Here is a 25,800-nt window from a genome sequence, read left to right on the forward strand (position 1 = left end):
TCTGTGACTTCATTTAAAGTTAAAGATAACTCCATTTTCTGCCATTTAGGGCATGGTACTGTATCAACCCTTAAAAAGGACCCATCTGGATTAAAATCAGAATTAAAATTCCCAGTAAAATGGGCAATCCATGCGCAGCAACTGACATGCGAACTAATTTCAGGAATATTATCATTCTTTAAAAAGGGGCCATTTATAGTTTCCCAGAATAATTTGTGGTCTTTTGCTTCTGCAGCCATATCCAATTTCAGCCATGCATCATTTTGCAACTCTTTTTTTCTTGATGCTAAGGCAGTCTTATAGTTAAGTCGCTCTTCTCTGATTTTGTCTTTATCTCTCGGTTTAACATCGAGCGCTATTTTTGGCTTTTTTAGTGACTGAGCACAGTGCTTGTTAAACCACGCAGCTTTATTTCTCTTAGGCTTTCCGTTTCTTGCTACCAGGGAATTCTCAACAGTATTAGTTATTTGCAAAAAATTAGAAAGTAAAGTGGGTGCGATCGCATCAGGTGCTAAGCAATAGCCTACCTCTCTACTACATTTGCGGATAATATCCACCATTAATTTGTTGGGGTCTATTTTGGTCCACTTGATCCTCATGCCATCTGGTCTCTCAGACATAATCCCTTGACTGCGTCTACCGTAAACATTTGTTTTTGGGCCCCAACCCATTAATTCCATTAATATGCTATTGTGATCACTCGCTGGCTGTTCTATTACCCAGACATTGGAATAGACAGAAGCATTGGACACCAAGATATGATCAATGTTTGAGTGGGCATCTCTCCCTCTAAATGTTGGACACTTCTCGTTATTTTACATTCTAGTAGTTCCAGATCTAATTTAGCTACCAGATTGTTCAATGCAATTCCGTAATTATTTAGGGGGAAATGATTAAAGATAGTGCTATCACCACCAGGGTACTCCTCTCGATGTCCACAGATCCCCTTCTGAGCGTGACTACATGCTTTGATATTAAAATCTCCTGCCCAGAGTATTACAGGGCATTTGCTTGATAATGCAAGTGTTTCTTCTATCGCCCGCTCAACGTCCGATACAATCATACCCCGGTTGGGCACCACAATGTTATTATAAAAATTCACAATAACTAAATCCCTACATTTTGTATGTGTCAATCCCAAAACTGATGCATGCTCACCCACCTCCACATATCCCCCAGTACTGAATTCCGTTAATTTAGTGGATACCAAAATCAATAAACCACCCTTTTCTCTGCCTGCCTTGGATGCTACTGCTGCCACACTATAGGAGGTCTATCCTTCGACTTGTATTTGATCTCTATGCCACGTCTCTTGCAGACATATTATGTCGTAACCCTGTATGATGAAATTATCCCAGAACGGAGTAGTTAGTTTAGCAGCAATTCCCGCTATATTCCAAGTAGTGACCTTTAGAAAGTCGACAGGGTTGCCTTGTGTAACCTCAGAATGGTCAATCAGTGACGGTGTTTCTAGACTCACATTCATGTTTATATCTGTAAGTGTGGTTACATTTGGCATAATTACATCGTTATTTTCACATTGTTCAATGCTAGTCGTATTTAACACAGTTGCATCTTCTACCCCACTTTGACCCCATAGCCCTTGATCAATTGAAGCTATTTCACCAGATACAGTAGATTCAGGATGTGGAACCATAGATGATATATTCAGTCAGTCGTTCTCCTCTAATGAGTTAAACACCTAAAATCTGTTGCAGATCGGAATTGCGAAATTGTCATATACATTATACAATGGTGCTGGTACAGAGGGTACATTGGGATAGTTGAGTTGTACAGCTCTAGGTTGCTGTAAAGACTGCATTTTGATTTGTCTTCCTAACTGGTTCCTATAGAAATAGTCAAGTGGGAACAACGTGGTGTTGTATTCATGATTAGATGGTATAGGTGCATTTAGAATCGAGTCTCTCGCCCATTCAGTAGCCCTGTAGTTTATAACTATACAATCCCCATTTATCTCCTTTTTACTTGGTCCCACCCATCCTACTCTCTGTGTGGAAATAATCTGATTTGCCCCTCGTGTTGGAAATCCACAGTTTTTCACGAGCCAGTGCAAGGTTTTGTTTTTCAGGGTTTCTTGATTTTCAAATTGGGTAGGCTGCAGTTTAGGGACAGTAGCAAGGATAGCTACATACGGTCTACATTCCGGTGAAATGGTAATCGTAGCAGGGATGATATTGTTAGTGTGGCGCCTAGGTGCTGGCAAGTTCTTGTTGTTATTAATTGGGCCACCTGTCTCCCTTTGTCCCACAGTGACTTTCTGGCCCGTTGTTACATTTGGGGCGATGGTGGGTAACATTTTCGTTCCGCTTGTGGTTGCTACCGGGGTCGCTACCGTAGTGGGCATACTAGGGACTCTGGTTGTACTACTTGGCGTGTTTTTGCTTGGTCTCCCAGATGTGCATTAGTTATAGATGACTTGACTTGTGTGCCCAGATGTTCTAAAATATCTAAGTTGGCTTTTCCCAGTTTCTCTAAGTTCTACACTTTTTTACTTAGGGATTCTAAAATTTCAGTCACTGGTGCAATGTAGGATTTTATCATATTCTCTAGATGTTGCTCCAGTCCCTCTATATTAGTTGGGGTTAGTTTTTCCTTTGAGCGTTTATTTCTGCTATGTTGTAGTACCTCTCCCTCCCTTCCATAGTCTATTGAAATTTGGGTTACTTTCTTTCTTTTGCATCTATATCTCTTGCCCAGCTTATTGACTGCCAACAATTTCCTACTGTGAGTGGATTTCCATTTGGGCCGGGTAGACCCGTGGTCGATCGCACTACTTAACAGACTGGTGTTAGTTGAATCAGCAATTAGGATAATGTCATTGATGTCACAGCCATCCATCTCCCCTATATCATTAGGCACATCATTCAATGTTGTGGGATGTCACTTGTTATCAGATTGGGTGTTAATGATAATCTACTCTCCCTAGCAGAAAACACAGTAGGTTCTAAAGGTTGCGGTGCAACAACCTGATTTGAATCATTCCCTGGCAGACCTGCAAAAGATTGTAATAAAAGCGAGTCATGTGATAATGTTGTTGCATTTGTAATATTTGCAGGTGAGTTTGCTACTTGTGGTGATTGAGTTATTAAGCACATGCTAGGTGATAAAGATAGTCTTCTTTCAGTATTTTCAATCGCATTCACAACAACCCCAATTGTTTGCTGCAGCATTCTATCAATAGCGGTTAGGGTAGGTAGTGGGGTTGGCGCCAATGTTTAATTTTCTGGTTGCAGATCGTGTATGCATAGGGGTCTTTTTGGCCGCAGCCCTACTTTTAGCCTCCATCAGAGCTATCGCTGGCCACTACCTGTTACACTCAAGCTTGGGAAGTGGTTACCTTAGTTGGTGTGATAACAAAGCCAAGGGGGGTGGCCCAGCCCAGTCTCTTTCGGTCTCTGAGGGCCTTAGAGGGCCCGCCCTTTGCCCAGGCTTCACCCGGCACGTCCCGTGCGCGTCCTCGCGGGACGAGGGTGCACTCGATGATTTATGTGCCTCCTAGCGCTGGCTGATGACGGGGGGGCAGGGTCCCAGGTCCAAGGCTGCTGGGGGTTGAAGTCCTGACCGGCAGAGCCAAGCCCGGCCAGTCAGGAAGTTGGTTACTGCCCTACTTGCAGCTCGGTGGAGCAAAGCCCGGCCGCCACCCACAGACAAGGGATCTCCAGAACGCCTCAGCGGAGCACAGGTCAAAGCAGCTCGGCCGGCGTTAATTACCCCCAAGGTGAGCCACAGAGTCCTCGGGCGCACTCAATGATTTATGCGCCTCCTAGCGCTGGCTGATGATGGGGTCCCAGGTCCAAGGCTGCTGGGGCTTGAAGTCCTGACCGGCAGAGCCAAGCCCGGCCAGTCAAGAAGTTGGTTACTGCCCTCCTTGCAGCTCGGCGGAGCAAAGCCCAGCCGCCACCCACAGACAAGGGATCTCCAGAACACCTCAGCGGAGCACAGGTCAAAGCAGCTCGGCTGGCGTTAATTACCCCAAAAAAAGTCATTTTCAATCGTTCGGAATATCGGTGTTTGGGCAGATATGAGCCAGGGACCCCCAGTATGCAAGGGGAATTAGTCCCCCCTCTGCAAACGCGCCAGTGGCCTGCGTTGCAGAGAGGTGTAAAAAGGGGCATAGCCTCATTACACCTCTGTGCAATGCAGCCCCCTGGCGCATACTGGAGGTTCCAGGTGGGCTAGTTGGCCCCCAGGGACCCATAGTATGCAAGGGGAATTAGTTCCCCCTCTTCAAACATGCACGGGGGCTGCGTTGCAGAGAGGTGTAAAAAAGGGTGTGGCCTCATTACACCTCTCTGCAATGCAGTCCCCTGGCGCATACTGGAGGCTCCTGGTGGGCTAGTTGGCCCCCAGGGACCCCCAGTATGCAAGGGGAATTAAATCCCTCTCTGCAAACGCGGCAGGGGGCTGCGTTGCAGAGAGGTGTAACAAGGGGCATAGCCTCATTACACCTCTGTGCAATGCAGCCCCCTGGTGCATTCTGGAGGTTCCAGGTGGGCTAGTTGGCCCCCAGGGACCCATAGTATGCAAGGAGAATTAGTTCCCCCTCTTCAAACATGCACGGGGGCTGCGTTGCAGAGAGGTGTAAAAAGGGGCATGGCTTCATTGCACCTTTCTGCAATGCAGTCCCCTGGCGCATACTGGAGATTACTGGTGGGCTTTCAGGTCTTATATAGTTAGGAATTAGCATTAAAAAAACCTTTGAAATTCACTGAAAAAACATAGGTTTCAAGCCTTATATAGTTAGGAATTAGCATTTAAAAATCCTATGAAATTCACTGAAAAAACCATAGGTTTCACAACAGTCCTAGTTAGGAATTAGCATTTAAAAAACCTATTAAATTCACTGAAAAAACCATAGGTTTGACACCAGTTATAGTTAGCTGGAAATTTTAATGACATAAAACCATTGAAATTCCCACGTTATAGTTAGTTGGACTCACTATAAGTTGTGCGCCTGCAATGCACTGCTGATGACGTCACATATTACATCACTCATGACATAGTCAGTGACATCACTCATGACATCACTCATGACACCATCCTTGTGACAGAGTGACAGACCTCCTTTCAGTGTAATGTAACCCTTGAAACACATATTCAAAAATAGAAACTCAAATTTTCAAAAAAATAGAGATACCCATACCAGTTACAACAACCAATTCAGTAATACCACCATCTATATACACATCCACTCATTCACCAACAGTTCTGTATAGTCACTCATACATATATTCACTCATCATAAGTAGTGAAACACCTATACATCCTGTTACACACCGACAGTCATCCAAAAGTTACTCACACACATAATCACACATGCAAATAAACTATTAAACATCCATTTATTTGCATATACAGCTATACACACACTACCACCTTACTTCTATGGAAACTTACACATACTTCCTCTCTTAAGTAATCACTTATAGAAACACATACTTATTTATCCCCTTGTCTGCTGATGACGGAACCGCTCCGTCATCAGCTGCGGTGGCGCTGTGCTGATGACGGAGCGGTTCCGTCATGGCCCGCTCGGAGCGCCTGCACGGCGCGAATTCCGCGCATGCGCTGAGCGTTCCATTGAGCGGGGCGGGCCATGACGGAACCGCTCCGTCATAATCACAGCGCCACCGAGGCTGGTGACGGAGCGGTTCCGTCACCAGCATGCGGCTGCCGCGTGGCCGCCCCGCCCCCTTAGCACTCCGGCGGAATAGCCTCCGCAGTGAGGGGTTAAACAAGAACTCTTTCAATCTCTCACTCTCACATATACTCACTTATATACATCAATACTCACATATACTAGATTAAAACATATGTAGTTACTGATAAAGACACTAGTGAGACAGTCATTCACTCACTAACACACACCTATACGCACTCATCCACCCATACAGTCCTGCACATATGCTGTCTTCAAAACACATACAAACAGTGAGTCAGTCATTGATGCATCTCTGTGCTAAGTAACACCCCCACCAAACCATACAGACACTCATACTGATACTAAAAAAAAATCTAATAACCCATATACACACATGTAGCTACTCACCAACCCACGTAGCCACTTATACACACAGTGAAACACTGATACAAACATTTATATATTTAAACAATACTCGCTAATACATGTATTCACTAAGATACACTTAATAAGCCAGTTAACCAATCAATTAAAAAACAACATCCATTAAGACACTTATTTAAACATTTATTCTTCCATCGACCTTTACATATACATATATAAAACATATTTATTTTTCAGAAAGACACACATTCACTGGATGGTGTCATCAGTGATGTCATGAGTGATGTCACTGACCATGTCATGATTGATGTAATATGTGACGTCATCAGCAGTGCATTGCAGGCGCGCAAGTTATAGTGAGTCCAACTAACTATAACGTGGGAATTTCAATGGCTTTATGTCAGTAAAATTTCCAGCTAACTATAACTGGTGTCAAACCAATGGTTTTTTCAGTGAATTTAATAGGTTTTTAAATGCTAATTCCTAACTATAACTGGTGTGAAACCTATGGTTTTTCAGTGAATATATATATATATATATATATATATATATATATATATATATATATACATATATATATATATATATACATATATATATATATATATATATATATATATATATATATATATATATATATATATATATATATGTGTGTGTGTGTGTGTGTGTGTGCAAGCAAATAATAATGCAAATGCATGATATAAAACACAAGACGATAATCATGATAAAACACATGCAAATAGTAAACACTACAAGTCAGATAATAATGGAGCACACATAAGTGAAATGCAGGGACATAAAACTGGCCGCACGATCTTCATCTCAGCCATCGCAAGACTAGGGGATCCCAAATTTCAGAAAAGAAGAGATTCCTCAAGATGGGAAATGCAGCACTGATCAGATGTGTCCACCTCTCAGGAGTTAACCCTGTTTCCAAGACAAGAACCCCCCGTTTTTATAATATTCTCAATGCATGAAGATAACCTTTACATCAAGTAAAAAACTGGTGCTGGCCAGGCCCCTGTAAGCATTCCAAGCCAAAGGATGTCTCACACATTCTCCCTGCACTTAGTGAAGTTCAAGAAAGTAGAAAACATCTCAAAAGTACAGAAGAATCCATCGAAGGGGAAAGCAGTCTTGAACGTAAATAATCTGAATAAACCTGAGTAACCTGGGGACCTGCTTCTGTGTGCAAAACTCAGGGCAGACTTCAAGATGGAGTTAGTGCATGTTAAAGCCAATAGTTAAAACTTGATTTACCAATGTACAACATAATGCACATTTGCCCACCACGTCCTACAGGCCCACACCGAGACAGAGAAGCACATTCCACACATTTCTCTCTCATGCTTTCAAATACACATCCCACACGTTCTGCTCAAGGCAAGGCTGATTTGCTCCGTTCCTAACACTCCTACTCTGAAGCTATACGGAGACACAAAATGAAATCACAAGTCAAAATGCAAGTGCACAAAAAATGATGTACATTCAAGCTAGAGTAAGGTAAAACACATAGAGTCAATTAAAATATTGGCAGTCAAAGGTCCTCACATGATCTCAATTCATATGAGTGCATATAAAACTACACACTGGAAGGGATTGGTGCGACAAGGGATACAGCTGCATGCATCTGCAAAGTTATGGTCTTCCTGGGTTGGAAGAGGGAGAGGTGACTCACACTTAACTTTGAATAGGTTGTATCCGCCCGTCACACAAAGTGCTGATTTACTACCTACTGATCATCTGGAGCCAGGGCCAGGCTGAAAGGGATTGTTGTGTATTTCAAATGCTTCTTTTGAAGTCACACCCTACATTAAAAGCAAAACCAAAGAGGATGCTGGATGGAGTGTTGAACATTGCAGGCACTCACCCCCAGTTAACTGATCTGGGTTTAATCTATCACCATTCTTTAGCTCACTCCACCACCCCAGGTCTGAAGAGGCTGTGAACATTTCTCAAACGGCTCCTGTTGGAGTATGTATGTATGTATGTATGTATGTATGTATGTGTGTTCTTATATAGCACTCGACTTACCCTTGGGCATTTCGGCACTTGCATTGGGAACCCGTCCTGGCTTTTCCCTGTGAGATAACCCGTACTGGGCATCCCCAGGGTGAAAGCCAGGCATCCCACCACGGGGGGCTGTAGTGGAGATTAAGCTAGCTATTGCCCAGAGTTGCAGAGTGTGAACCCGTGATTTGAGTAGGCACCGAAGTGAGAATTATCGAGTCCGTGGACACTTGAGCTCAGACCCTGCCGCGTCGGGAATTGAACCCTGGTCCCGGGGCTGACCTCTGCTTCAGGGTATGCCTCCTCTAACCAGTGAGCCACACTTCTCCACAAGAGAATGAGAGTGTGGATGTTATCGGAAGTCTACCTTTATCAATTCTCAATAGTAAAGATCATTACAACAAATTTTCCTTGATGAAAACATGTTAACCTGCTAAGTGGGAAAAATGTGATAATACCTATTGCATCATAAATTCATGTAGTGTGTTCTCAGATGATAGTACAAAAATGTAAACAAAGAGAGAAACAATGAGAACTACACATAAACGCTTTTATGTGCTGTGAAAGAATAAAATATACTGTTAAGCTGGAGAGTTTTGTGATAATATGCATTTAAATGTGCATCAGACATGAAATATATATACATAATGAAGTTCTTGAACAGCAGAATTGCATAATTTAGAGAATAAATGACAGAGTGCGAATCTGATTTTCTGTAATGTTTATCCAATAATGCATGAGTTTGAGAGTGACTGGTTAATAAATATGCTTGAAATCGGTAATGTATAAATAATGCCTAAAGAAATAGGGCCTCATTTAGAAGGAAAGCACTATATCTAGAAGATACGGCGCATTCCAGTCCTTTTACTCTGCGCCGACGCACAATGGGCTGCCGTGCGACAACACAGGCACCTTTGCACTATGGTGCAAAGGGCCTGCGTTGCGGAAATGTTTATGTTTGTACAGGAAGGGAAACCTTTCTCTACAAAAATAATCACAAGAGGATTTTTCCTCTTTCTATGGGTGCTGCATTCTGCAGCACCCATAGAAAAAAAAGGAAAAATGAGGAGAAATAAAGATTTTTCTCCTCGTTGTGCCTCCCTTATGCCTCCCCTTGGGAGATACAAGCTTTTGACGTTACCTCAGATTTACAATTTCTCATAAATCTGGGGCAGTGTCAAAAGGTCATGGATGTTGCTGGGAACGCCCCATGCATGCCCCTTTAATGCAGAACACTGTGTTAAAGGGACTGATATTTCTCAGGCAGCATTAAGCCAAAATAAGTGGCTTAGTGCTACCTGATAAATATCACGCAGGCTTCTGCGCCATGGAACGTCACAAAAAATGGCGTTCCAAACACACAAGGAATCTCATAAATGAGGCCCATAAATTTTAGTAGTACCTAACATTGATGTGTAGTTCCTGAAGAAAACTATAACTGAAATAATGGAGAAAGTCGATATGCATTTATGAATGTGTGTGTTATAATAATATTCAAATGTTGGAATTCAGCAAATTTTTCATGTAGGCCTCAAATGCTTTTCGATTTCCTACGTTAATTTGAAATCATGTCACCTAAGCCCTATGAGAACGTTCTGTGAAGTTTCATTTCTGTATTGACTAACAATAGATACACTTCTCGCTGAGAAGCATTTTCAAGAGAAATATAACAATATTGTTGCAAACCCAGGAAAAGGCACCTGGGAATGGACGGACTTTGAGCAAAGTAAAGTACCACCCACTTCCGTGGAAATGACAAAATTATACTACAATTTAAATTAATGAATCTTTATGAAGTTTGCAAAAAGGATTACTTAATTCTTCCGGATTTGTGGGATTCACTGAAGTATTTTATTGCAAGTTCTCATAGAATAATTGTTCATGTTTCCAAGTATTCTAGTCCTCGGCAGCTCAACAAAAAGATTCATTGGAGGACCTAATTTGTTGCGAAAAGAGTATCAATCAAGTGAGTTTGAGAGATGATGACAAAATTGGCCTAGTGAGTCAAAACTTGCAATAAGGGTGAAGTAAATGTTGGTAAGCTCTCCGCTGCAACACTCCCAAGCGACACATGATAAATCTTCACACAAGTCCTTGTCGCTAGCTCCGATTCGGATTTGGGCTTGCCGAATACGATTCAGAAGCCTTGTTTCCGCTCGAATCAGTCACAGTTCCGAACAACCGATTGCGATGCCTGGAAACCGTAAGATCTGTCCGATTCGGGTTTAAAAGGCATTCAGACACCTCGAGCCTTTCCAGGACTGAATCGTACAGCTCTATGGACTCTGTTTCTGAGTTAGCGATTACAATGACCGATTCGGACAGCTGTTCCAAATCAGTTTCTCCAGAATGAAACAGCTGTCATAATCGGTCTATTGGGGCCCCTAGCAGGCCCCCCTTTACCCGGGGGTCCATCTTCCCAACCATGCACTGTGTGGATGCATCTAAATTGCTCGGTTGGACTCCCAGGATCCGAGTCTTTCAGAAAGCATTCTGGAAATGATTTGGCCATAGTGCTTTCCGGATGAGATCATAATCGGCCCCTAAAGAAGGAGGTTTTTCGACACATCTATACATCCATGGGGAATTTACCATTATGAAAACTTTGCATAATTTCATTGCATCAGCATGAGCGGCTGCAAAGTAAAACATGACAACGACATTCTATATCCACATGTCGCGGTTTTGTCATTCAGGCCCACGGTGGACACACAATGACAACATCTCTATCATGTATGATTGACGTCTGGCAAGTTGAATATGTTGTTTTGCCGACAATAATCTGTTAATAATCTGTTAAATGTGCAGGAAATTTATCCAAAGCACATTATATACACCATGTTTATATACAACTGTAATTAATAAATCGAAAACAGATGATCTTGGAAGGATCACAACTCATGTTACCATGCAAAGATTTGAGCCTGCCATTCCGAACATCACTGGCTATATGTTGTAATGTACATGTGCAAAACATACTGTAACTACTGTTTATGTACACATTTAGGTTTCCAAATTCTGAGGCATCTTTCAATGTTCCAAACAGCTGTGCACATGTTGAAAGCAAAGGAAGAAACAGCCAACAGAGACCATTCATTGCTACAAGGCTTAAGTGAGTATCTGCACAGGGAATAAATAAAACACATAATTCAGTTATGTTTAGCAGCATTTCGCATATCTTCCATTTCTAATACCAGTGGAGATTCTCCATTGTGTGCATGTGCATGTTAGTGACTTTTGTAGACAATGGCCAGGATCATTGAGGCAGTGGCAAGCGGTCCAGTGGCCTGCCACGTCAGCAAGTCTATGGGCTCCGTTCCTCTGCCTGCCAGACGGAGAGATCTGCACCTGACTGGTGGGTGTAATGTATTGTGATTATTTGTATAGTAGGGCCCTTCTTGTCCCTGAAGGACTCAGTAGGAATGACTTAGTGTCGGGCTGTGTCTGGGTGTGGTTAAAAAGAAGTTTGAGACGTATTTCGAGTTGGTCAATGGTTGCACTCTGAAGAATATAGAAATGTACTAGACAGCTCTTTGTATGGAGTAGTCATTTGCATGCTACTGCGCTGGGGAAGACACCACAGTGGGGATATTTGTGCCTCAGTGCAATTGCTGCTGCAGCAGCTCCACTTAAAGCACTGATCATTTGGCAAGCGAGCATCGTGTTTGATGAACTCATGCAGCAAAGTATTTTCTTCTGCCAGAACCAGCTCCTATAGACTCCATACTGCAACGTACTGGTGCAATGAAAAAGATTAACATGCTGTTGGGTGTGATGAAGCAGCAAAAGTGACAAGAAAAGGTATTTGGCATGGTTGATCAAGTTCTATGACTGTGTACTACCTTATCAAGTTCAGAGTCTTCTATTCGTCGGCATTGTCTACCGCCCCCCCGGCAATGATTCTGTTTTCAGATCCGCACTGGCCGACATGGTCAGTCCTATAGCGCTTGGTTGCGCCAATTTTAACATCCTGGGTGACCTCAACATCCATTTCGATAATGGGTCATCCACTACCGTGAGCTCCCTGTTGGCGGATCTGGAAGCTCTCCAACTTACTCAGCTCGTCACCCTTTCAACCCACTCTGGAGGCCATATCCTTGACCCCTTCTTTTCCACACTTGACGGGTTAAGGTTGTCAGATCCGAGGTTGATAGGGTGGACTGATCATCTGCTAGTAGAAGCTTTCTGTCCGGTCCACGATAAGCCTTTTATATCCATGGACAGGCCTATCCTTAAAAGGCCGTGGCACAAGCTTACGCTGGAAGAGTTCTACGGTATATTAGAGCGGAAACCTCTGAGCACTTTCACTAATGTGGAACAAGGTTACCAACAGTTCTGCGCTTGGATCACCGACGCCCTGGATTCTCTTATACCTCTACGATGGGCGAAAGGCCGGACAAAAACACCTAGTCCCTGGTATAATGAGTCTCTCGCAGAATTGAAAAAATCTTGCCGAATAACAGAGAGGGAATGGAGACGATCATATGACCCTGCTCTGAAAACCCGGTATTTCACTGAGCTGAAACTTTACCATAGAGCTATCTGCAGAGCTAGAGCTGCATTTTACGCTCATGAATTTGCTACCAGCCCCAACCTTTCAAAACTGATTTTCAAGGTACTGAAGGACCTTATGAAAAACAGATCCTCATCAGAGGTGATTTGCACAGATTCTCACTGTGATAAATTGGCCTCCTTTTTTGTGGAGAAAGTGGAAAAAATATATCATGGGTTCGACACACTCCACCAGGATCGAGAAGCTACTGTCTCTGATACGTCGGATCATGAGCCCCTGGCTATCTTACCTGAACTGTCGATTGAGGCCTTTGACAGGTCCAGCCTTAGGGTCAAGTCAGGCTCTCCTGCGGACCCGTTAAAGCCAGCCTTCATTAACACACTTTCCCCGCTGTGCCGTGACCCCATATTGGATCTCATCAATATGTCACTGTCTTGTGGAACGGTACCCGCGGCTTGGAAACAGGCAGTGGTCACTCCTATATTAAAAAAAGCCAACTCTGACCCCCGATTGCCAGAAAACTACCGACCTATCTCCCTGTTGCCTTGGATCGCTAAAGTAACAGAAGCCCATGTCAACACTGTTCTGTCTGAGCATCTGGTTTGTAACCAGATTTTGGATCCCAGTCAGAACGGCTTCCGGTCAGGACACAGTACCGAGACGGCATTACTCTACATCATGGAACATCTTCGCCAGGTACTTGACTTAGGTCATACTGCAGCGCTCATATTATTAGATCTAAGCGCTGCCTTCGATACTGTGTCCCACCAAATACTTATCCAACGCTTACAGGAGGCGGGAGTGACGGATGTCGCTCTCCAGTGGTTTCGGTCTTTTCTGGCAGACCGTTCCTTTAAAGTGGCTATACCACCTGGCCAATCCGCCACTTATCCCCTGGAGCTGGGGGTACCACAGGGATCTTCGTTGAGCCCTACAATGTTCAACCTCTATGTGAAACCATTGGCTGGTGTCGTCAAACAGTGGGGTCTTACGATGGCCTCATATGCGGACGACACACAGCTAGCGGTGACACTTAGTGGAGACCCTGAGGTGGCGGCCCCCAGATTCCGTGCGGGTCTCTTGGCAGTAGCTAGCTGGCTTCGCACCAACTGCCTCCAGTTGAATGCCACCAAAACGGAGGTGTTGGTTCTAGGGAAGCACGCTGAGCTATGGGGTAACCAGTGGTGGCCATCAGAGCTTGGTGTCACTCCTATTCCAGCTGCTGGAGTGAGAAATCTAGGAGTCTGGGTGGACTCTGCGCTCACCTTCAGGGACCACACCAAGAAGGTGGCTGCCACGTGCTATGGAATTTTGCGTGGTATTAGGCCGGCCTTAAAGTACATTGATCCCCCTACCAGACAGCTTGTAGTCCAGGCCTCAATACTATCTCGGCTGGACTACGGCAGTTCACTGTTGTTAGGGGTGAATCAAGCGGAGGCTTCTAGGCTCCAAAGAGTACAAAATGCCGCGGCACGAGCCATTGTGGGCCTCCCCAGACATTGCTCAGTGTCTGGTACCATCACGGCCTTGCATTGGCTCCCGGTCAGACAGCGAATTAAGTTCAAGGCGCTGTGTCTGGCCTTCAAAATTTTGAAATCTTCTTCGCCGCCGGCACTCGCCAATCTACTCACGCCCTATGTGCCTTCGAGATCCTTGAGATCGGAGGGGCTTCATTTGGCTGTCTATCCACGCTTTAAGCTGAGCAGAATGGGTGGCCGTTCCTTTAGGGTGCTAGCGGCAGGCTTATGGAATTCGCTCCCGGTTCACATCCGAGCTCTTGAGGATTTGCTCGCCTTCAGGCAGGCGATTAAAACTTTCCTGTTTCCAGTGTCTAGCTAATTTCTTTTCTTTTATTGTGTGTTATGTTACAGCGTCTGTCAAAGCGCCAGGACGCCCCTTTGCTGGGGCAGCTGTGCGCTATAAAAATATAAATAACATAACATAACATAACATAACATTTCTAGAATAGTGAATCGTCTTCCTCGCCTCTGATATATACGTTTTTACCAATGTTTGTGGGACTGGAGTTAGAATAGTAAATCTGTCTTAACCAATTATATTTGCTTTATTGTATATGGGTGGGGCTGGAGGTGAAGGAGTAAATTGGACCTACAAAATATATATACTTTTTCCAGTGTTTGTGGCACTGAAGTTAGATTATTGGATCTGCCCCCTCACCAAATATAGCCACTTTCCCCAATGTTTGCTGAACTGGAGTCAAAATAGTTAATCTGACCCCACCCCAAATATATGGAATTTCCCAAACTTTGTGGGATTGAAATTTTAATATAAAAATCTGCCTCACAAATACTTGCACTTTCTCCAATGTTTTGGCACTAGAGTTTGACTAGTAGGACTGACTTCCTCAGATATACTGATTTTATGCAAGTTACGACGGGCTTGAATTAGAACAGGAAATCACCTCCAAATAAAAGCATTTTTTCAATATTTCAGGCGCTAGGGTTAGAAAACTAAGGGACTCATTGCGATGGCTGGCGGAAGCACATTCGCGGTCCTGGCAGTGGCGGAAAATGACCTTTTCCACACTTCTGCCTACTATATGACAATGGCGATGGGTACCCCGGCGGAGGGAAAGTCCGGCTGCTGCTTTTCCACTGGTAGCAATCATCACAATTGCCTTGCCGAGCAGTCAGCATGCTCACAATGACGGTGGAGACTAGCATGCCAGCCTTTTCCGTGGTGGTTCAACCACCATTGAAAGGCCGGTGGAGAATGTCTTCTGGGGCCCGAAGCAGGCCCCCCTTGTGTTGGGGGAGGTGTGGATGTACTGGGGAAAGTCTGACTCCCCCTCCATATTCACTCTATTCCAAGCGTATTCTTATTACAAGAAATGGTATAAATGTGGGTCAATGACATCAACCTTGATAACTTTGAACCTTAACTTCCACTGAATGCCAACTTACTTGTTTTCACTCTGTTCTCCAGTCTCATTCACAAGGAACACATTGCCAAAAGAACTAAGATGGCCTGCTACCAACTCTCACTCATAAAGAAAGTGAAACTAAATCTTCCAGAAAGCCACCTCAGAACTGCTGTTTAAGTCCATATACTTTTGCATCTGAATTGTGGTAACACCCTGCTTCATGGCCCCCAAGACTTCCCACTAGCATCCCTTAAGGCAGAGGTCTTCAAACTATGGGACGCGCTCCACTGTGGATGGGTTCCCAGGGGGGTGCAAATGCCTCTGTAAATGAAGATGGCCTGGAGGTGCGGCAATGTTTATTTGCTGCATTTCTAGGATGTCTTCACTTACACCGAAGCCCTTGAAGTGAGATTAGTGTCGTAAGGCATTGAGAGATATTGAGTCTGGTATTTACTGGGATCTAAATATAGAATATTTATCATTCTAAATTAGTTAATACTTATGTTGCTAATGTGGACTGTACTTTTTTCTATGCATATTTTGATGCCAAAAAAGTAGTATGGTTTCATTTCGTGAAAGTTAATTAATTGTTTCCCCGAAATGTCTGGCCAGTGGTGAAGTAGGGTCCTCGTTGCTTCTGGTACATAACCACCCATCACTTTTGATGTGACATTATTTGGCATGTGCCTGTATACTGAGTAGTTGAAATATTTAATTCAGAGAGGCACATCACATTAAAGAGAAAGCTATATACCTAAATGAATATTAAGACATATATTTTTTTATAAAAAGAGAATCTATGTAAACAAGAGCAGCATCCAAATTGATGAGTGAAATGAAGAGGTTAGTGCATGTGGGGGCCGCAAATGGTACACAAAATGCGATGAAAGAGTAGAAAAAGTGAATAGTGAATTGAGGTGAAAAAAGAGATTCAGGAATATTATTTAGCAAATGCAGTTCACTGATAATCATGTGGAAAATGCTGCAGCTGCTGCAGAAAAAAATAATTCCAGTGTCCCTAGCTTTAAGTGGCTGAATCAATTAATGGCTAATAAAAAGGCTGGTTTCTTTTTTTAACTTTCTGCACTACCAACACACCCTTCGCTTTCAGGCAGAGGCACGTCCAAGTCAGTATTAACCATTATGGGGCAGTTTTTTGTGAAAGCTGAGTCCATAGGGTGGCAGGTAGAAGGCCAGAACGGTTGCATTCAGAAGCAGACCCATAATCCTCTTGATTCCTGGGGCCTAACAGTAATGGTTTAGGAGACAGACGAAAGGAGCGATATTCATAGATATGTTATCAAATAGAAGGACCAGAATAGGGAGCACTGTATGGGGACTCATTTTTATGTTTACAAATGGCCAGACAGCTTCTTCAGAGAGATAACCCAAAGAAGGGGACAATATAAATGTTTTTTTTTAAAGGGACAAACATTAGTGAAGCTGGCGTTGCTGCCAAGTGTGTAAGTGGTCACTGCTGGTTATCATTAAAGAAGCAGATGCAGCAGGACTGGGGCCCAGGGATTTGAGGGGCCCATTGCATCACAGTTATGACTGTCTACTTTTAAAAAAGGGGCATCAAAACATATTTTCTTTTCAAGCATTAGGACCGATGTGATGATCGGTCATGGTGGGGAAGAGGTAAAAGATGCAGAGGAGATAGCCTGCTACTCAGAACTGCAGTTATCATTAGTTGCATTGGGGTCAAAGAGTGTGAAGGGATCATACAACCCCAATTATGGTGAGCAGTTTGTTTGGGATAATATTTGTTTTCATTTGATGCATTTTATAGGTCTCATATTTAGCGCAGTTCATAAGCAATAGACAAAGTATTCCTGACATCATCTCATAAGCCCTGCTCCCTACACGTAGCCATGTCCCACCCGCTCCCCCAATCTTTGACATAAAGTTTTGGAGGGGGTCCTGTGCTCAAAACATTTTGCTTAGGGGGGCCTCAGAGTAAAAAGGTTTGAAGACCTCTGTCTTAAAATGGTTCACTGACACAATATCTATTAGGAAAGCATCGACCTACAACATTTTTCAAGGTAAAAATATTCCTAACAAAAATATCAACTACTTATACTTAAAAAGGTGAGTGCAAAAAATTGGGAAGAAATATGTTATTTAAAAAAAATAAACTATATATTAGCATATGCTTTAACAAATATAACAAACTTACTTTCAAAAACGTAGGCACATGTATATATATATACATATATTAACATATATATATTTAAAAAATATAATTAAACTGATATTTGTAAATTGTACTATGTTTTTAAATGGTTTAACAAATATAATACTAAAGCATATATATATATATATATATATATATATATATATATATATATATATATCCACACGGGTTCTCAGCGAGGCACTCGAAGCATCCTGCCTCAAGAAAACAGCAGACCCAAAAATATTCTGTGAGTTGTTTTTATTCCGCAGCAACCAGCAGCATAACGTTTCGGCCTCTCAAAGGCCTTGGTCACATGGTGTTACACAGGGAAACGGCAGAATTTAAAGAGCAAGTGCAATAAGCAGTAACCAACCACAATAGCGTAAAGTGCAGCAGTGTGATAAACATGGTAAAAATACTACACGTCAATTTCATTTCTGACATTGATTATACACTTAACATTGTAAATCGTTTGCCAGTATTGGGATAAATCCCTGAAAACCCACATCAAGCCTGTATATTCAAAATAAAATAAAACAAAATGTACAATGTCCGGTTAAATCCATTGGTGACAATTTGTTCATAAGAGAATAAAGGCAACTTTATATCGAGTGAACCATGCTTATATCAGCAAATACAACATCGTGGTCCGGTTATACAGCAATATAGTATTATATCTGTATATGGCTCAATCCATACTAGCCCGTGGGAAATACTGTTGTTTCTGCTAGTATAACCTAATTAAGACCATAGTTGATGCCCACTCAAGGCCATTTACGGGGAACAATAACGTGAAATACATTATGATGCATGAATAACCAAGGAAAATTATTACCCCTCAGTGGCCTATTAATGAGTTTCCCTGGTTTAAACCGGCAAACAAAACTAATAAGGACGCTACGTCGGTTGATTAACAAAAATAATGTGGACATGAAGTGCACAGTGAAATGTGATTAAAAACAAAAGACAGACGCTCCAATCTGATTACAAGTATGACCTTGGTGTTAAATTAATTGTAATCAGGTCTGTCAAATGGAATGATAGGATCACTGAGCATATCCTTAGACAAGTGGACAAAACTTGGGTCAAAGGACCTCACTGGCCAAGCTGGAATTACATATACATAGCCGTAATGTGGGATCTTTTGAAATGACATACTCTATTGTCCACAAGAAACAAGTCTACAACAAATGGAGAAAAGATAAATGATCTACAGACAGGTATAAAAATCTTCCGATGCATTAAGCCCATTAGGTGACTTGCTGTCTAACATGAGGATGTATCTTGTTTCTAACCTCCTTAAGGCAGCATCTCTATTTCCACCCCTTCTCATGGGTGCGATGGAATCAATGGCATACTACTTCAGTAACGCACTGTTGCTATTATGTTTTTCCCTGAAGTGCCTGGCCACGGGGTACACTGGGTCATTGGTCTTTATGGCCCTTAGGTGTTGTAGGACCCTGTAGTTTGGAGCTGCCCACGTATCTCAACCCACATGGACATTCCAAAACATACACTGAGAATTCGCTTTTGCATGTGAGCTTCTTCTTAATCTTAAATGGGGCATCAGAGAAGCGAGTCTTATTAACCCCTTGAATGCAGGCCTTACACGAAGCACATTTTCTGAAGCCGCTACTGTCAGCCAACCAGTCTTGCCTAACCAATAACTCGGGACTTGATTTCACCAGTGCGTCCTGCAATAAAACTTAATAGCATATCAAACTCCCAAAGTCAGGTGGCGCACAGAAACGGCGAACCCAAAGCCGTATAAAATCAAACCACAAATTCAAAAGTGCTTGTAAGCAAATGCGCACTCAGAAGCAGGTTGCTGAAATCTTTATTCCCATATAACTCTACGCGTTTTGACACTAACTTGTGTCTTGGTCACACGATAATGCTCCGACATTGCCGGCATGTTTAAGTAAACACAAACAAGGGATGGCCATAATGCTTGCAGATCACATGATTCAGTGCATATACTGATCCACCATTACTAAATGGTAAAAAGACATGATGACAAGTATTACAAAGCAACGGCTTGCTCTCATAGACTAAACTTTAAGGTGCATATGCTTCTGATGTTATACGAATATATACATTTATATACATTTCTTCCATGTCTAGTCAGCCTATTCAAATCATGAATAAATACTGTCAGTAATAGTACATTATCGGGCATGCTTAACTGATAAAACCAGCATGTTATTATATTTAAATGCAGAAATACAGGCGTTTACACAGAAAATCCACTCGGTAGAGTATCCGGTGTAGCCCCAGTTCAGACTAGTGCTGTACCTGAATATAGACATAAGTAATACTCAATGAGTAACAAGGGGCCGATCCGTTCAAGGAATGCATTTCATTCTTGACGTGCGGTGTCACCGCTCACGTCTGAAATGATGCCTCTCATAATCTATACCTCATTCATGGGCAAAATTGACCCTTAATGTGGCATCTGAAATGGTATCTCCCGACCTAAAAGAAGAAAAAGTGACTAAAAGAAAAAGTGCCATTCCTTGACAGCGATTGGCTGTGAGCGTCTTAAGGATCATGTATGGTAGTCATTATTAGCCACTATTAGCCACTAAAAGAAGGTTTGTGCAAAGCATTCCCATGCCGGAGTGAGTACGAAGACTAGTGCATAAAAAAAATGTTGATGTAAAATGTAAAATGCAACACCACAAAACAAATCCTGGCATCGGCGTGAAACACACTAGTAGCCACTCCAGCCCTGCCATACCAAACTTGTAAGAAAAAAAGGAGTGTGACCCATACACCTAGACGGGATTAGGGTTCAACGATATAAAGACAATACAATATCCCAACAGGTAAAATTTTAAAGGCAATTATTTTTGCATGCAAAAAGCATTACACGAACATGAAGAAAGGAGACACTTATTCAAATATTGTATTTTCATATTGAAGAAAAAAATATGACCATATTCAAACAACATAAACAGCACAAAATTGAAAGATTCATATGACAACCGAAGGAACTTATCATGTTTTACTAAGGCACCGGCTGGTGCAAGTATAAGACATTATTGTACAATATATATATTATTACCTACCGTTATAGTTAGGACCTATTTTCCATAGGAAATCCGCAACATTCTATTTGGAATAACTTAGGCACTGGTTGACGAATCTCAGCGAATTTTTAAATCTAGTGTGGCGCTCCGGTCCACTCCTATCCCGGTGGTTCGTGAAGCTGGGGCTGAGAAAAAAGGGTGCAATTTTCCTTAGGAACCGTTCAACGATGTAGTCCATGGTTCAGACTCGTGCCTTTTGCTTAAATGGTGTAAATCTGTTCAGTAGTTCATTCATATATATGGCCGCAGTGGATCTGCGCATCCAGAGAGCACCCTAAGCGCACCGTCCCGATCACGTGCTGAATGCTAATTGGCTGTCATGGTTGTCAACATTCGAAACCAGGAAGTGTTGGCAGCCTTTTTGTGCTTCGGTAGAAGCGAGGGTCTAGAAATCGGTGGAATAAGAATCAAAATGTATAAAGGGGTCAGGTTAGAAATATCTTGACCCTCTACACCTGCTTAGGGAGTCCCACAAGGACCCCTAGGGCCCCCAAAAAAATTGTTTTTTTTTTAAACTGAGAAATGTGCGCAAGGGTGAATGGATCCTCCATTAAAAAAAATGAAGCGCGGGCTCATGTGCTTATTTAAAAATTAGCTACCTGGGGGGGCTAAAACCCGGGGTCTAAAATATCAAATTTGATGGGGGTCCAGAGGGGCCCTGTAGCCCGGGGACCGCCATCCCTCAGTGCTACAAAATAAATGGGTTGGGGGGCTCAAAAGTACTCCCCTAGTACAATACTGGGGTAGGGGTTGCTTAAAGGCCCCCTCCAACCCGGGGGACCGCTACTCTTCGGGGCTTTGAAAAAATGGGTCGGAGGGCTCAAAGGTCCCTCTGAGCCCCAGTGATAACCACCCTCCGGGGCTTTTTATATTGTGGGAAAGGGGCCCCATGGCCTCCATTCTGGAACAGTTGAGGGCCCTGAGGAACACCACTCCCCAGGGCCGGCTCCTGCTGTGTCTCTGGGTGCATGCCCCCACGGCACTGCTGTTTGGTATGGCAGAGCGGAAGTCGAGGTTCCCGCTCTGTCATAGCAAACTTGAGGGCATATTAACAAGGGCTATTTCGTCTTATTTTTTTTTAAAAATGTTCTGAAAATGATATCACCCTGTTTACTATTTAGGCATTTATACAAGGTTGGGGTCCCTGGGTGGAGCCCCAATGTCTCTATGGTCCTAGCCATCTCCCTGCGCCCTCCTGAAGCCGCCATTATTTTTCTACACGTGGGCCTGCTAATATGCAGCTCCCCATGGGGAAAAGCAATATGCTTTGTATTTTGAAAGAGTGAGCAGGTTTCCCTGAATTCTCTTTCAAAATCCAAACCAAGGGGCATATTAGCAAGAACCGCTGCTAAAATTCTGCTAAAATGCCGATAATGGGCTTGCTAATATGCGTTATAGAATTCCAATAGAAGCCCAGGTTTGATGTCCTGCACATCTAACCTGGGTTTCTATTGGAATTCTATAACGCATATTAGCAAGCCCATTATCTGCATTTTAGCGGCAGTTTCCTACCGCTAAAATAGCGATAATTTTAACGAGGTTCTTGCTAATATGTCCCCAAGTTTGCTATGGCAGGGCGGGAGCTTCAGCTCACACCCTGCCATATCAAACAGCTGTGTAGAAAAAATCTTCCGGTAAGAAAACAAAGGGTTTTCAAGTCCATTATCGCCATTTTAGCGGCAGTTTGCTGGTGCTTAAGCTGTGATAATTTTAACGCCGTCCTTGTAAATATGCCCCTAAGTTTTGGAATGTCGACAATCCTGTCTCCCTTTTAAGTAGCCATAAAGTATTTAGTGAAGTGCACACTGTGAAACATGAAGCAGCAGTGTGTGATTGGGATCGATAAAGAATTGCTCATTGTTGAGTACAGAGTAGGCAAATTGTACATGGGGTTTTGTAACACCAGTGGCTATTGCTTGGGTCCTCTCTTGAGGTTCATTCAAAGAATTGTGTTCTTCTTTTTCTCCTAATGTATACAGTGTTCTGTCATCTCTGTTTGCTTTGTCCCCTGTCATGTAGAGGACTTTGGGTAAATATGACGGTTTCTGTACAGCCAACACCTTTGAACCCTACCCCAAAACTGGATACTGCCTGTTACCATAGTAACAGTTCATGGAACACTTAATTGAGCACACAGGTCAGAAGTTCAGTACACAATGTTGCTAATCCAAACAGCAGGTGTGCTTGACTTTTAAAATCTTTCCATAGGAACCATTAATCACAGCTACAGCCTCTGGTAAGGAGCCGGTAAAAAGTTAGCCCCGGTATTACACTTCTAGTTATAAACATCATTCTTTTCTTAGTAAAACTTTGAGCCCCGTCAGTTATTCTTTTACAAATTTAGAGGGCTTCCATGTAAATATGCCCCCAAGTATTGTGTTAAAGTCACATGTGAAATGGGCGCAGAAGGGGACATAGACGCTTTGTAGTCTAAGAGATGACGACCTTCCCGAGAATTATTTACTAATTGTTTGAGGAGTTCGAGGCAACTTAAGTCTGGGAATTGTCATACTCAGGATCTTTATTTTAACATGCAGGGTGTGCCTCTGCAGCCTCTGAAGCCTCGTTGGTGCTAGGCAGTGCCTTATTTGTTTTGTAATCACACGGACAGTACTTATGGTGTTATAAAGTGATACACTCTTAGAACTCTTGAAGTTGTATAATTATGAAGGATTTATGTGCCTAAGAGTTACTTACATAATTTTTTGTTGGTGCACTGTAATGTTAAATAGTTTTTATTTTAAAATCTTCTCTAAGCAGATGATTTATCACACTTAATATTAGTCAAATGTTGTCAGAAACAGAAGATATATACACTCAGTTATTATTTTGTTTTATTATCCTTTATTAAAAAAGAAATAAATGAATAGAAATGTAACTTTATTAGAACAATATAATAAACAAAACGTGAGATGTACTCCAGTGGTAGCAGAGTAGGTAACCTGCAAACCAAAAATGAAATATAAGAATGCGTGCTATGATGAAGAGGTAAAAAAAGCTAGTTAGAATTAAAGGATCAGAGTGAAAATGGAAGAGAGGGTAGTGGGTGGAAGTAAGAAGGGGAGGGTGAGTTAAAAGTAGAGAGGCAGGAGGAGATAGAGTGTCGGCTTATTGCACTCTGTCTTTAGGGTTTACTGTTCATCATTCATTTGTCTAGGACGCAGGGATCTGTGAGAAAGAGTGTGGTTTAAGAATTCCTTAAAATTAAATACATGATGCCAGAGATCGCCGTTGTTTGATAATCTGCTCCTACATTATTACTTACTGAAAAATTGCTTGTATGCACCTGGGCACCCAGAGTGCTGCACCCCAGTCCCTACCCCACAATGTGCTCAATTGTAGGTCTTGCACACTGAAGCTTTACTGCTCTCCCGCCACTACTGGTGTGTCCCACGGCATGATGCTGCAAGCGCCAGTCCAGGATACATTTGTATGGAAGAGCAGGTCTCCACAATGGAACAGTGTCTAGATACTGCCATGGAAGGTGTTAGAATGCGCAGGGCATCATTGCAGGTGAGAGTTCCCACTCTGCCCCTCTCAGTCAATTAATTAATCTCTGTAAAGAGAGAAGTATTTTAATGGGGAAAAGGTTTGCAGGTAAATGAATGTTTATTTTATACTTCGTAGAAAATAGGAGTTGAGTGCATTCTTCATTTTTGAAGTACGATTAATCGTTAGTGATAATCGTGGTTCAAACAGGAGTTTGAATGCACGAGAAAACACAAGGTTAAATTATAATATATACTGTTAATGAAAATATACATAGCAATACAGCGTATGCTACAAGCTTAATGTTCGTGTGTAATGCAGTGGCGGGAGCCTGTGTGCATGTACACTCAGTAAGGAAGTAACTTAAGTGTCCTAAAAGCTAACGTCATGTGTCTGTAGAGCAGCAGTTGTTGCTGTCTGATGTCTATAGTACGGTCCAGTAGGTCCTCCTAATTACATTAAAGTTTTTGAATGAGGTGAGAGATTACATCATTATGGAAGGCAAGATCGCTGTTTCCCACATCCGCACTCAGGGTAGTGCACCCCACCCCTCCCCCAGGATCACCCTCAACAGGAGTCCATAGGGCAGCGTTGCTCGTAGGCTTAGGCCTATCTTATGGTATAAATGGTATTTAAAATGAGACAGAGAAGTGACTGAATGAGGTCAAAGATCGCAAGTCAACATAACACTTGGCAATATTGCTTATTTGCATGTGTGCAGTGTGCCTGATACATCCCACCCCTCCCATAGGTCAGCGTTGAAGAGGTGTCTGTAGGGCAGTGCCCGCTGCCTCAGATCTACTGTATGGTCCAGCAGGTCTTTAAAATGATTCAGAGATGAGACAGAATGAGGTGAGAGATCACGTCATTATGTAGGACACTATTGTTTGTTTGCAGTGCGTTTAATTGGAGGCCTTGTGCACCTAGGCCGCTCTGCTTACTTTTTGCAAACACTGCATCTAGCAGAGGTTACAACTTGATTTCTGCTTTGGATCTATACTGCAGACCGTGTTAAATTCAGCCTTGATTTATTTATCTGCAGTGTGGACAGCAGGGTTCATAACAGTGTGATAGAGAGGAAGAGAGAGAAAGAAAGACATTGAAAGTGCGAGAGAGAGAAAGTAATAGATGGAGCAGGAGAAGTACTGTTGATACTTGAGAAAATCATCGCAGCTCACCTTTTTGCCACCGGTGTGTGTCCAACCACGTGCCGAGTTATTATGCACCCTCAAGTTTAGTGATATGAAAGATAGTATACAATTAGTAATTGCAGAGTACATACAACTGTACACATATATTTCTGTGTTACGACTTTGCATACCCAGGCTACTATATTACATCAACTCTGTTAGAACTGGGGTCACCAATTCCAACACGGCAGCTTGGCGAGAGCCAGGAAGGCACCCAAAGGCAATGTGTAAAGCAGTAGTGCAGCACACACTCGCACTGAGACAGTAACTTGCAATAGAATGACACCACACACATCAGGTTGTTTTAGAAACAAGGGAGCAGATTTATGTTGGACTTGCACCACGTTTGTGTCACGCAACGGCGGCATAAACGTGGTGCATCCCTGTGACCCAT

At 42.7% G+C, this 25,800-nt stretch overlaps 1 protein-coding gene across 3 annotated transcripts in view; it reads left to right on the forward strand.

The window, feature by feature from the left end:
• LOC147726041 (CD209 antigen-like protein C) overlaps positions 1–25,800 on the forward strand; it is a 686,697-nt gene that overhangs the window by 201,555 nt on the left and 459,342 nt on the right. For all 3 annotated transcript variants that reach the window (XM_086960159.1, XM_086960158.1, XM_086960160.1), the window contains one exon: positions 11,067–11,171. In XM_086960159.1, the coding sequence (XP_086816285.1) occupies positions 11,067–11,171 (105 nt within the window). The remainder of the gene's footprint in view (positions 1–11,066; positions 11,172–25,800) is intronic.

This window comes from Lissotriton vulgaris, chromosome 3_1, assembly GCF_964263255.1.
Source record: "Lissotriton vulgaris chromosome 3_1, aLisVul1.2, whole genome shotgun sequence".
Lineage (NCBI taxonomy): Eukaryota > Metazoa > Chordata > Amphibia > Caudata > Salamandridae > Lissotriton > Lissotriton vulgaris.